At 31.4% G+C, this 14509-nt stretch overlaps 1 protein-coding gene across 1 annotated transcript in view; it reads right to left on the bottom strand.

The window, feature by feature from the left end:
* Eip93F (Ecdysone-induced protein 93F) overlaps window positions 1–13156 on the bottom strand; it is a 134851-nt gene extending 121695 nt beyond the window's left edge. Inside the window, exon 1 of the mRNA XM_089646903.1 lies at window positions 13037–13156. Coding sequence (XP_089503029.1) covers window positions 13037–13130 — 94 coding nt within the window. The 5' untranslated portion in view covers window positions 13131–13156. The remainder of the gene's footprint in view (window positions 1–13036) is intronic.
* Between the last annotated feature and the right edge of the window lie 1353 nt (window positions 13157–14509).

The raw sequence follows: 14509 nt of genomic DNA, 5'->3' as shown, positions 1-14509 counted from the left end.
CTGTATCTTACACAGACGTCAGTATGTCGCGTCAATGTGTTGGAGATTTGCGCCGGCGCGTCAGAACGGACAAATAATTTTCTTGTGTATTTGTTGGTGAAAAATTGTATGGCTGTGTGCGTGCCTCCGTGAAGAAGTTGGCGGTGTGTGGACGTTACTGTGTGTATCAACTTTTTTTATTGTATTGGTCTCACTGGCGCGATTGTCGGACTGTACGCGTACAGTCGGCCGAACGAGGAGTCTTTGACATTGTTGGAGGTTTGACTGGCGTAATTATTTGAACTCAAATCAAATGGGAAGTAAATTCAAAAGTAAAAACAAATAAAATATTGCGATGTAAGATGGTGATTGATTTTTTTTATAGATACACGTCTTTTGCCGAATATCTAATAATTGTAACTTACTAACTAAGTATTCAGGATATAAAGTCAAACAAATATGTCTCGGAACACATTTCTTGCTTCAATGATATTCATGCATCGTCTCATATACCGATTAATCTCAACACATTACATCAAGGGTTTTATTTGATTTATCCCAGGCATCATATTATCCCCTTTACCAACGCTTCAAATATTATACTCACACCAATTTCTCCATCCATGCACTATAAATGTCCCGAAAATTTACGCGTATTCATTTTTCTTACAGCAACCTTAAATTTTTTTTGGATTTTTTCATAACTAAGACTTTTTTGAATGCAGACTCGCCTCGTTTCTTTGGATTTTTTTATCACTTTCAAAATTTTTGCATATTATTTTCCGATTTTTTTTTTTGATTTGGCCGATTGGATTAAGTTGTTTTTGACATGTGCAGGAGATACAGTAAATTAACGAATAATATTTTACTTTCATTAATCTTCATTTTCCTTACTTTGTTATGGTTTAAAATATTTAATCATTCACGACGATAATAACAAAAATTCTCAATAAAAATATGGTACAGTCAGACACAAAAAATAAAAAAGGTCACAACTGAGACTGGAACCTAGGTTCTCCAGTATTACCAAAGCTGGAACTCTACGCCAATTGACTTATTACCACCTTATTACATGGGTTATTTCTAACATTATCTTTAATTATTTCCCATTAAATTTGGTATTAACATGACGCACAATAATCTTATTTCCTCTGAAAACCATTGATTTTAAGAACCTTGTCAATTATTAACTAACTGTGACGTAAAGGTTATTACTATTAAAAATCTGAATATATTTTATTATTTATTGTATTATATCAGATTTGAATACCAATATTTTCATAGCAAAGTAGTTCCTATATTCTTTCAAGGAGTAAAAATAACTTCAAACACTCTACGTTAACACTTTCAACATTATTATGTCCATATAGGAAATAATTATAATGAAGATAAATATAATTATTATAAATTAGAAACAAAATGGACACAAATATAGCTTAAATGATACAAAGTACAATGAAAAATATTAAAATAAAAACATACCGTAATATTAATTTAATATTTCATTAATTGAAACTTCGTAAATCCTAATTTATAAATATTCACAGAAAAATATTATTTAAAACAAATGATATGAAGTCTCAATATGGACAAGTTACACTAGTTAGAGGAAAAGTTGGTGCGGAAAAGTTCTTTATGAAATGAAACTATTCTTTTGAATATGTATTGTGAAATTTTTTGTTTCTAACAGGGGCGGAAAATTTTCAATTTTAAGATAATTTATTAACCCCAAATTAGGGAAAAATGAAAGTGGTTGATCGTAAGTACATTTAAAAAAGATACATAGATTTTCCTCTTTCCGTTTTCCAATTGTTGCTGAAAGTATTGACTTTGCGCACGATTGTTTTCGTTTGATTCTAGCTACTTATTCAGTCTGTTGCCATGATAAAATTTGAAAAGTGACATTCGTGCTTAATCTCGATTTTTCAATTCAAAAATTCAATGGGTCCGAAAAAGTCAAAAGTGAGCTGCAGATATTTACAAAGATAAAAGACAAACTTAACGGTTTTATTGATTCCAAAATTTCGTGAACGTATATAAATAAGCAATCTGATAACTTTCTGAGCTAGACACTTTGAAATCTAATACTATAGATACGCCATCAGGTAGTCTCAAATAAATTTTGAAATTTAATTATTTTATTGATAATTTATATTCAACTTTCCTTTTCGTGGGTCCAACAGTGTCGTTAGGTACAGCACAAATTTAATGCTATTTGATATATTTCTTGAAATATATCAAACCTTTAGGTCACTATTATTTTAATTAACTGTTACTTATTACCGTTAGAAATTTTATTCTCACCTGCTTAGCTATTTTATTGAACTTGTCTGAAGTAGCATAAAAACATGTAATTAACCGATAAGTTATATAGATATAAACAATTATGAAATAAAAACAAATATTTATTGTAACAATAATATCAATCAGAGACAAAAAAAAATTTAAAAAAAAAATCTTCACACTGGCAACATACCTCTTCAAAAGTTAATCATATCTTACCGGATTTTGAAAATGAGGAAAATTTAGAATTTTAAAACATTAATTTGTTATCTGAGTTCCGCACAAGAATCCCAACCGTCAGGAGCCAATGAGACTATAACATCTCCAATAATTGTGGTATTTTGTGAGGGTGAGGTAAGTGGAAGGAGAAGGGGTTGCGGCGGAAGAAGGTGGGTAAGTACCTGGATATTCAGACCTGGTTACCAAATAAGCTAAAGCCATTTTATGGTGGTCTTTCATCAGGTCGAAACTGAAAGTATCTACCACTCTGGGAAGTGTCGCAAATTTACTATAATATTTATAATTTTATGAATAAATTTTTAAATGTGAAAAATTAATCAAATAAAATTTACTTGCGCACGAAGGAATATCAACCCCTCACCACCAAATTAGTAACCATTCAACTACGGAGGTCTTCTTAAACGTTAGTAAGATATTTAAATACTGTATTAAACATTTATTTTAAATAGAAATGTGCACGTATTTCAAGGTTCCTAAGCACTTAAGATATCGTAGTAGTGAAACTAAAAAGTGATTAAATTAATGATATTTATTAAACAATCAAATTACAACTTTTAAAATTGCCGAATTATTCTGAAAATTTGATTATCGAATAAAAATACGAATAGGTAATGTAAACAAGTATATTTTCTTATACTCTTTTCGGCATTTATACCAATATGACACTTTTTACTTTCACACTAATCATGGCTCGTAAAAAATACAAAGCATACCGAGATAAAATCAAATAATACTATATCCATTTTTACTATCCGTGTTTAAAATTTGATATTTGAAAGAGAACGAGATTTTTTAAGGTAAACGTTAAAAAGTTCCTAACACCGTTTAAAAAATAGAAAATTCTTAGTCTATCTTTCTTTAATTTCTTTTTTTTTATCATACCAAAAATTCTAATTTGATAATGTGACCATAAATATGTACTCCTCTAGATTATCCTTCCACGATTAACATGCACTTTAAAATTATCTTTTGTAAAATATTTTGTTTATTTTACATGGTTTTATTTCTATTTACTTTAAAATGTTTTTTTTATAATTCAATTTTATCACTGCTATCTTCATTAATACAGTCCGTGCTATAGAAAATAAACTGACGGTTAAAGGTACCTGTTAGAATATATAGTAGTATAGTTAGTACTGGTAAGTAGTAAGTAGTACTAGATTAGTATCAAAAACTGCTAAACCTAGTACAAAAGTACAAAAATAGTTCTCTTTCACTTTTAGTTGATTTTCTACAGCACGGCTTGTATTAATAAATGATGGCGGTGGTTTAATCTTTACGTTTTATTTTAATTATGATTAAAATGTTTATTTTGTTTTCTTTGTTTCTACAAAATATTATTTCCCTAGATTTTACATTATAATTAAAGTCACGTACGACTAGCGTAATACTGGTATGAGCCTAGAGTCGAGAAAATAACAACAATGTAATTCGTAAAATTTGTGAAAATGTCTTCGTGGACCATCTAGTCATTTCCATATAGATGCTTAAATGTCATTCATCCCAGGACTGTGAAATATGAACACACAGATATGCCATTCTTAGGGGCTTTATCGGCCAATGACTTGCAGATAGGAAAGAATGATGTCGAGAAAAAAAAAACAAATGTTTTCTGCTAATTATTAGATATTTTTAAGACGTTATTCTATAAATTGTGAAATGTTTACTACTGCGCGAATGTTTATCGTTTTTTTTAAACATAAGATCTAGACATAACAGTTTTTGAGGAAGCCATCAGTTGAACACCTTTTTATTTAAGCTCCCGAAATATAAAAATATGTACAGAAATTTGATTTATCAAAACAAATTAGTTTTAAGGGTTCAAAAATATAAAAAAGCACAGACATAGGAATTAATAGACGAGAAGATAATGGCGAGGGGTAAAATCAACTGTTGAAGAACGAAGGGGGTTAAGCTGACTGTGATTCGTCAATAAATCAATCTGACAGTAAATAGGCATCTCGCATTATAATATCACCATTTAGTTCTTAAAAGTAAAATCTGCTTTTGAATGAATAGACATTTTTACATGGGAGCGCAAATTACTCACCACGTTATGAACTAATTTGCGAAGTCCAAATTCGGCAAAGTAAATTTCATCTGTTTGCAGAGTCGTAGTTAGTTTCAGAGTATTTAGTTAAGACACTTTTACAAATGTTTCATAATTTACTTACCCCAGTAAACAACGATGAGCACACTTGAGAATCGCTACATTGTGATGTGATAGTATATGTTTCTAAAACTGATCCATATAATACGGTGTGAATAAGCTTAAAATAAAGTAAAATAATGCTTACTTATGGAATGTAATACGACAATTGGGTTTATTCTCTTTTTCACATCTATTTTTACAAGTTTTCATATCACAAGTCAACATTTTGCCGTGTTATTTCGTAAAATGAACCGATGATGCCTCGACCATAGTTCGCACAAGAATGATGACGTCACGTTTTCAAATTTCACTTGAGGCCATACGCGAGCCCAGCCGGCTCCAATGGAACTGGTATGGGGAGTGGGGATAATACGCTTTTAATCACTTAGGGCAGGTCTACTAATATTCATATGTCTATGAAAAAAAGGCATTTCAAAAAGACCGAAAATTTTCATATGCGTAGGTGTGTAGAGGCTTATTTCGGAATCATATTCTGTTCTTAATTATTTGTGTGAGCAAAAAAAGTTACAAGTTTGATATCATTTTTATAAAATAATTTATTTAAAAAAAAATAATAGTATACATAAAAAAATATTATGTAAGTACCCAAAACATTTAAAAGAAAAATATTCTTTTAATTATTTTAAAGAAAAGATATCATTCCCGAGTTGCGAAGATCTTGACAATATTTGAAAATCTCCTACTACCACCACAGTAAGCGGAAAAGTTGCCTATGTCACGGTGGACTTAGCCAGCCGAGAAATTGAACTCAGGACGCCTGGATCAGACGCGATACCAACTCAGCCACTGGTCATGTTATAATTATTCTAACGAATTTTAATAGTATGGGTTTTATCAGTATGGGTACCGTTTTTATTTTCGACTTGTTAATATTTAGTCAGAAGCCGCAGACTCACACCGTTAAAATTCGTTAGAATAATAATAACATGACAAATGTATTTATTTAGCGATGAGTCTTAAGAGATAATTTTTGAAACGCGATATTTCGATGTACCTCTATCGCTCTAATGTTTTATATAATATGTTGTGTTCAACATAAAATGATAAGGATCAGATGTGACACTAATAATATCATTCGCTAAAAAACATTTATATATTTTATTTTTTTATAATTTTTTACAAATATTGAAAAGAATGTGATCTTACTGGGGTACTTCGTTCTAAGTTCACATTGTACGTGGTTTTGTGCGTAATTTTTAGAAAAAAATAGCAATTTCTAGAAAAATACATAACATAGGTTGCTACATTGTATCTTTATTCCTCCTTGCCATGGCCATAATTCATATGCTGGTACTTCCTCTTTTTTTAAGTCGGTTATTTTTTTTAATGGTTTTTATTGCGGGGGATATTAAATAATTTTAAAGAGCAATATTGAAAATTTCCTTATCCAAAAGTTGTATTCATTGTAGATTGTTGGTGTTTTCTGAATGCGTAATTTAAAATATCTTTTAAATATAATTTTAAAAATTATAAACTCTATTCAATTCCATTGGAATAACTTTTGAAGTTGGTTCCCATAAATATAATTTAAATCTTATAAGATCGAAAAAAATTACATTACAAATTATATCGCAGTGACTGAGTGGTTTGAATGCGTTGTGCCGGTAAGACAGAGATCATGGGTTCGATTCCCGGTTGAGACTTTTACCTTTTTTATTTTTTGTGTCTTGTTCAATTTCATATTTTGATTAGATTTCTTAGTATTATCTTTTCCTTCAATGATTAAAAAACAAACCCTGTACACCAATATTTTTTTTCAACGAAAGACTAATATTCTAGGGTTAAGAATAACCTGACAATATTTGAAAATCTCCTACTACTACCACAGTAAGCGAATTTTTTTTTCTGTGGTATGATGGAGGACTTAGCCAGCTGATGAATTGAACACATTACGACTGGGTGAGACCCAAACGCGATGTCAACTCAGCCACCGACCGGCCAATTTAATAGTTATCAACATGTTTCAAAACCAATAGTTTCCTCAACAGGAAATTTCTATTTTGAATGGGTTTGACCTTACCCACATCTTAAAAAACAATAAATATTTAATTAACTACATATCTGAAAAATTCTTCCATCGAGTGATAAGTCACGTTGATCCGAACTAAGAGACACGGGCTTGAAATCCGAAGAGTTAAATCGAGAAAAGTTTTGTTTCAATTATAATTTAAAACGTTTTATTTTTTATTTCCATCTCATTTCAGAGTAACAGATATATACGCAATCCCCGTGAGACCCCCGTTTAGCATAACAACTTAGCTTAAAATGGTTTTAGCTGTATTTAGTGACCAGATCTGAAAAGCCTTGTAATTCCCAACCTTCCCCTTGTCTGAACTCTTCCCTTCCCAACTTTTCCCTTAATGTTTTGTATCTTGTACAAATTCACATAAGAAAAGTCTCTGACAGAGAAAATTTGCATTTTTATTAACAATTAAGGAACAATAATTAAAAAATTGCAACGCCTTTTCTAACGGACAAGAAAAACAGTCCAACCTGACCTAGTCTCCTACACTTGGACGAACTTTTACTTCAGTACAAAAATACTTTCGCGAAATTCACTTAAGTATAGAAATACTTTGATCATCCACGGTTTGTACACCAACACTGACTCAAAAATAGGAAACCCATACATTGATGCACTAATATACTTAAAAGGTGGCTAGACTAAGAAAAATTATTCTCCTTCGATCCTTTGGGTAAGAACGGGACAAAGCTAGTCGCGACATACCGATGCATTTTGTTTGGGAGTTGGTACATGTCTTTATGGAATAAAACACCATCTAGCGGGTCGTAGTGCCGTTACAAGGGCGTCTATGGGGAACATACTATGTTTCTTTTATTATCGCCTGGAGCGGATTATGTGATCAGATTTGAATGTACGGAAGAAATGATTATCGAATAAACCTGCAGCTTTTTAAAAAATATAACTGTGAACCATATGAATAAAATTAATATATTAACCCCGATGAAGTTTTACCAGGATATTATTTAAAAAATCTTAAACGTTTTATGAATACTTGTTTTGCGATTTAATATTGCCTGTAATTATAAAATAATGCATATAAATATATCAGAAATTAAATGTGTTTTCATATTTTCATAACTGAATATAGATTTGATATTGCTAAATAAACGTAATCGCATTGATAATGAAATTCTAGAAAAAAATCATCGTGAAAATTTTACAACGCTAAAACTCACCGTTTGTAGTATTTTCTGCTTGTGCAGGGAAAGAAGATACACTATTTCTTGCCTTAATCAGTAAACGAGATTGCGCTCTAAGGTTGAATTCATTTGAACTCATGTATGTATTTTTTCGTGTTTCCACCGTTTTTTTTAAAATTAGATTATTTAAACCTAAGACATATATTTTAAATTTATATTAAACTACTAATACCTTTGAAAATAGTAAAATACATTTTAGTTTGTAAAATTCGTTTTAAATTGGTCAAACACACTCCAAATAAACGCTCATGAAATACATTTTGAATTTGAAAAATACACGTTAAGATTGTAAAATACATTTTAAAGTTTTAAAACACATTTTAAACTTGTAAAATATATTTTTAAACATGTGTAAACAAGCAACATCCATTTGGAACGTCTGAAACCCTTATGTTCACACGCCCTGACCGCAAATTATATAACAACTGAAAAAAAAACGTAGACACAGCGAGGGGATGGGATAAAAAATAAAACGCACTACCCACACCGGCGCGTTTTACTAACACTGCTTCGTTTTCATTGTTATGAGTGACTTCACAGATCTCCCCCATCCTTGGGGAAAACCTCCATACCCTTTTCCTCACGAATTGCACCTCCCTAAAAGCCTCCCAACCCTCAAAACCTCCACGTCGAAGGCTAGACTGGTCTGGAACAATTTTTCCTGATTTAAGCTAAGGAAAATGGTTTGCCATACTGTTTTTCCTGAATTTTACACAAAGGAGGTTCTTAATAGAATTTACATGGCGGGTTTCAAATTAATATACGTATGGTTACATAAAAATCCGAGACAAATTAAAGGTGCATGAAAACATGTCTTTACTAAAAAAAAATTTAAAACCTTTGCGTTATTAAATAATATTTATATTTATAATACTACGAAAACAATATTTCAATAAGTTTTAAAAGTTACTTCTAATTAACAAATAAATGATTAGGCAATCAAAAGGAAAAAATAAAGTGTATCAATTTCGACTATAAAAGTATACTTGGGTCTGACCATCAACGTTCGAGTATTTATATAGTAGAATAATAGAACCTTTACAGAACTTGAAAATTAACCATGAAGATACAACCCGTCTTAAATGTTTTTGCTTCCCTTGTAAAATTTGGTAAACTCACATAGCCGGTGTTGCAAGCGCTATGACTGTATGTCGTTTTCATAGAAAAAATAATTTTCAATATTTAAATTTTTCAAAGCCTGCCAAAACGATAGAAGTTTGACGAAGTTTGCATGACGTCATAAGGTCCATGGAAGGCATGACGTCCTCGTGAAGAGTCCATTTGTCGGTATGAAATAATAATAAAAAAAACAAATAAAATAAATAAGTGGCAAGAATAAAAAAAAAGAAGTTCGGTCAGAACGCGCCGATCAATCGCAGAGCGTTTAAATCTCTTAAGTTTTAAACGTTTTAAATATATTTTATTATAATGCATGATAAAACCTGTATATTTAAAATAATATGTTTGTGGATTTCCTTCCACACATCAACGAATTTTTATTCGTGATAAAGAAATGTGATATTTTAATGTATTTTTGGTTTTTTTTTTTTTTTAATTTTTGTTCTACAATAAAACAATGAAAATCAGATAATGATCGGAATACTTAAAAATGTATAGATATTAAAAAAAACTAATAATTATAACCTCCTAAAAATAAAAATGAATTTAAAATTTTCTTTGATAAAAGAAACACATTTTTATAAAATTTCAATTAATTTTTATGCTATTTTATATGCTCAATGATGACCAGAGCCAGGTTTCTTAGAAATTTCGCATGTTAAGAAAAATATATTTTACGCGGTCTTATTATCATCAAGAAAGTAATTAATTATTTTTCCGAGACAAAGGAAAGCGTGAGACGGAACCAGGAAAAGCCAGACCCAGTCTCCCAGTCTGCCAGAACTTAAAATTTCTTCTCGAGAAAATTGGTGCATCGGATGAGAGCGTTGGCTTGGCAACAGGTGGTGAGAGGGAGCTATCACAACCCCTGCAGACAGACGGAGGCAGCATGAGAATAGAACCTTCTTGGGTATGGGGAAGGTGGGAGGTTTTTTGGGAGGTTTCATGGGTGGTTTGGGAGGTTTTTGGGGTTTGGGGAGGGAAGGGAGCACCCGTTTCACGCCATACTACTCGATTAACTTTAAAACATAAGGCTCGCGGTGCGTATATATCGAACAAGTATTGGAAATGGTTTTGAGCTTTGACTCTGCATTTTTAAATGACCGTTCAATTTAGTCTCATTAAATATATTCATTTTGGTTGTCGGTGTATCGGTGCATGAGTGAAGTGATGTGAAATCATTCTGAGTATGCGTTCAACGAACTCTAAATTTTCAAAATCGGAACCAAAATTTTTACAGGCTGACATTTTTTTTACCAAAATAATATTTTTTTGAATTTGAATTAATTAATTAATTAACCGCATTATAGAAACGAGTATTTTTTTATTAATTTTTTACTTATGTTAAAATTCTAATTTGCTCTACAAAAACATAATCTAATGAAAGAAAATTGGCAATATTCGTTTTTGAATCAAATATTTTATAAATTCTTTCGGCACAAATCCTACAATAATAATATCCCCTACTTTTTAGCGAAGAATTTGTTTCGATAAATAATAATTTGCAGGTACCGCCATTTTCAGATATCACAGCTGAGTTTTTATTAATTCAGCAATTATATTCTGATTTTAACCGTTTTATATTGAAAGTTGATGAATACTTGTAATTTATTTGGGAAAACATACAGTTTTAAATGTCTTTAATATATAATAAATACCCCGTAATGTTATTTATGTCAATATTATTCTTATTTCTGTCTTATGAACTCGCATTCAGACTTTCTACCGATTTATAACAAACTCGTTTGTACTTCTCTTACCGAGTAGGCTTGAAAAATTATTTTAAAGGTGATATCACATTCTTATTAACTTTTCAACAATGATTAATTTTTTATTTTAATATTAACATTATTTTTTACGCTAATACACGGAAAACTGATGAAAACCATGACGCCTCATTTTCAGTATCAAACATCACCAAAAAATATCCAATCTGTTGTTATATTCTGATGAGAGGTTTTTTTTGGTTGGAAATTTTTTCATAATAAACAATTTTTTTTAATTTATAAAAGAAATAAATATTCAGTCAGTCAGGATATTACTACTACATTATTTTGCAATAATTATTTTTTTTTGCTGATTGAATAATTTTTATGTTATGATGCCGAAAAGAGGCTCGCAACTTTCAAAATACACTTTATTTTTTAAGATTATCTCTGCATATTCGAAGAATTGAAAAGTGAATCATGTAATTTTTTATTTTATTTTTTAAATTCGTGGTTTATGCCTAAATACTATAAAAAAAAGTTTTAGATGTATTGTAAAGTGTCTTTAATGTCATAGAAATAAGTCGTTAAAAGGTTTATACTCGATATAAAAAAATATTTTTTTTATAACTAAATAAAAAATACAAAAAAAATCACCAAGTATGCTCCACGTATTGTAAAAAACAGTCCGGGTTCTGTTATTTAACACGTTTAGGAATAATTAAATTCTCAGCGCTTTTTTAAACGCTACGCTCTGTTTTAAATAAGTTACGTTTTATAATATATTTTCGCTTTCGCCTATTAAATATATTAGTTTTTTAATATTCATTTTATAGTGCGCTCTCAATAACATTTGTACTTACATATCTCTCTTTCCAAATTTATTCTTCTTCTTTTTGCATGCTTACTGCGAAGCTTTAAATCTAATGTTTGTTTGTTACATGACTTAGTGTTAAAATTAATTGGTGAGCAGCATTTTTATGCTTTAACTTTGGGCACATCAATGAAATTTTTATTTTCTCTACTCTCCCCTCATATTTTCATGAAGTTGACTGAGTGGAGATATTTCTGAAAAAGTACAATACCTAGGCATTTTCCATCACCAAACTGTGTCTAGAAAAAGGGGATGAAAATGATGATGATGTTTCTTGTGCCAAAATATGTGACAGAATTTACTAGTACTTTACAGCAAGATATACCCAAAATCGTGAAAACGTTTAAATTTATAAACAATGATTGGAAATACTAATTAACTACCCCCAATAAACATTAAATAATTTTCAAAATTCATCGGATATCAAAATTTGTTAATTAAGGTTTTTCACAACCCAAAGTATTTCAAGATTATTTTTAGGGTTATCCTGCCGTTTTGTTAACGTTACAGTGTTCCTTACATCTGCCCTGCTGATGCACAATGTAACGCTGTTCAAAACGTACAAACCTAATAATAAATTATGATAGTCAACGTATGTGTTCATTTGAAGGATAGTCAAATATTGTGTCTCCTCGCTAGAGTGCAGAAAGATATCATAAAATATTGTGTCTCTTCATTAAAGTGCAGAGAGGTATCATTAAATGCCCACCCATCGTTGAAAATAAAGTCATTGAATTAATTTAAAAAAAAGATTTTATTCGTTTACGACGCAATGTACACCATTTGCTTGGACCTGCGTTGCATCTTTCAACAAATGATGCGTCTCTCCTGCAGGCAGCGAGCGTAAGAACAAACAACCATTCCTGCGGGCCGGGCTATTACGACAATGTTCTGCTATCTAGACACGATATTCCTAAGGATGAAAACAGTGCCACGCGTCGGTCGATCGACGAAATTTTCGGGAGTTTCTCCCCAATTCTTAAATTGAGATTCTTTCAAGGAAAATTTTGGTGAATTGGTTTTAAGGGGTAGAAGTTTGATTTTTTTTACCTTCAGGCCAATTATGACGAATATTTATGACTGAACTGTCATGTGATAGAAAGTAAACTACCTTACTTGTGTTGTTATTATTTTTAAATTTTCATACAAAGTTTAACTTGACTATTAAATTAACATTTTTTTTTACTTTTACTGTTTCTCTTTAGATTCGGTCATAACGAGTAGAAATAATTTCATGTACTACATATATATGTTATTGAGGGTCTAGAATCGTTCTCATTGTTAAATGTTGCTTGATTTAATAAGAACAAAGAGTTTTAGAAGACAAAGGTGGAAACAACCAGTTTCCTTATACCTTCATTGGGAAAGTGATAAGTAACCTCTTCCATGTTCTGCTGGTTCCGAGAATTGCCACTATAGTTTTTTTACGTTACTCACCTACGACGTACACCATGTTTTTGGTCCAGCGCTGCAGCTCACGACGGATGCTGCGTCTCTCCTGCAGGCAGCGAGCGTACGAGCAATCTGCCATAACAGCCGCCCCTCACCGCAATGCACTGCCAGCCCCACGGACTGCCACTGAAAATAATAACAGTATTTTAATACCACGATCTTCTTCTTTAGGTCTTATTCAAATCGGGAACTCATCATTTTAACAAGGATCATCTATGCTTCTTTAATGACTATTTAATGCAAAGTCTCTCTAGAGCTGTTTTGGATTTCTTCCTAAGGTTTTATTTTTATTTTTTTTTACATTAATCTTACACAGGATACCCTGAGAAAAATAATTTCATCAATTTAATCAGTGAGTCCAGGAGTGAAGGATATATGGAAATACCCCTCTACTGCGGCTTAAGGTGATTGGTTGAAAGACCAGTTGGAGAGGTTAAAGAGTCTCCCCAAACTAGCCTCTCCCGATCTGGCATCCTGAACACACCTGACCCGATGAACCCGGACACTCATGCTATATCACCAAACGTAGCGCACGACTTAAGGTGATCAATAGCAAAGGTGTTGGTTATCCAATAAATGGTACCCGGGTGGGGTTCCTGTGATGTATGTAATAAGTTGGGTATTAGAGCGATAGATGGCACTAGTCATAAAGCTTACTCCAGAGTCCGACAGATGTCGCTAGAGTGTAGCAATTGCCGGTGGGATATTATCGACAGACAACAAGCTTCTAGAAACAGAGAATTACCAACCCTCGGGTAATAAACAGTGTAGCTAAATCCAAAACTGTTTATTGTAACGTAAATAAACGCAATTATAAGTAGAACATTTTACTTTATCAAAAAGTTCCCAACACAGTAATCTACAAGTAAAGCAGAGACATAACACAAATCCCCCTACCAAATTAGAAGTTGCTATGATGCAAAATGTTACTTCTGAAATGATGGAGGACAGCTAATAGATGATTGAACCAGTGACGATTTAACCACAGGGCTATTATTTTACCATTAAAAAAATAAACAAAAGTGAAAAATTTGGCTGTTTAAAAAAAAATATATGTAAATATATATTAATTTAAATTTTATCACACTAAGCGGAGAATATTGCTTGTATCGTGAAGGAGGACTTACCCGGTCGAGGAATTTTCACGACGCGTCGAGAGGCATGTCAGCCACTAACCGGATGGATAAATGATTGGTTTATAGTAGTTAGATATCAGGCGACGTGCAATACTGAATACTGTGTCTGTTTTAGCGATATTATAATGCCAGATGTTCTACATAACATCAATGTGTATAAGTGCACAGTCGGAAGGAGTGAAAAATACATCATCTTCTTCTTATCTTTTAACATTTTCTCCACAAAGCATTTTATAAGATTAAAAAAAAATTCCAAAGAATTCTTAGGCGAATATATATGCCGTATATTATTTAGTTTTTAAAATTGTTTTTATTTTTTAAT

This window comes from Hesperophylax consimilis, chromosome 25 (genome assembly GCF_061612785.1).
Source record: "Hesperophylax consimilis isolate HC1 chromosome 25, BYU_Hcon_1.0, whole genome shotgun sequence".
Taxonomy (NCBI): Eukaryota; Metazoa; Arthropoda; class Insecta; order Trichoptera; family Limnephilidae; genus Hesperophylax; species Hesperophylax consimilis.
This window is presented reverse-complemented; position numbering and strand designations above follow the sequence as displayed.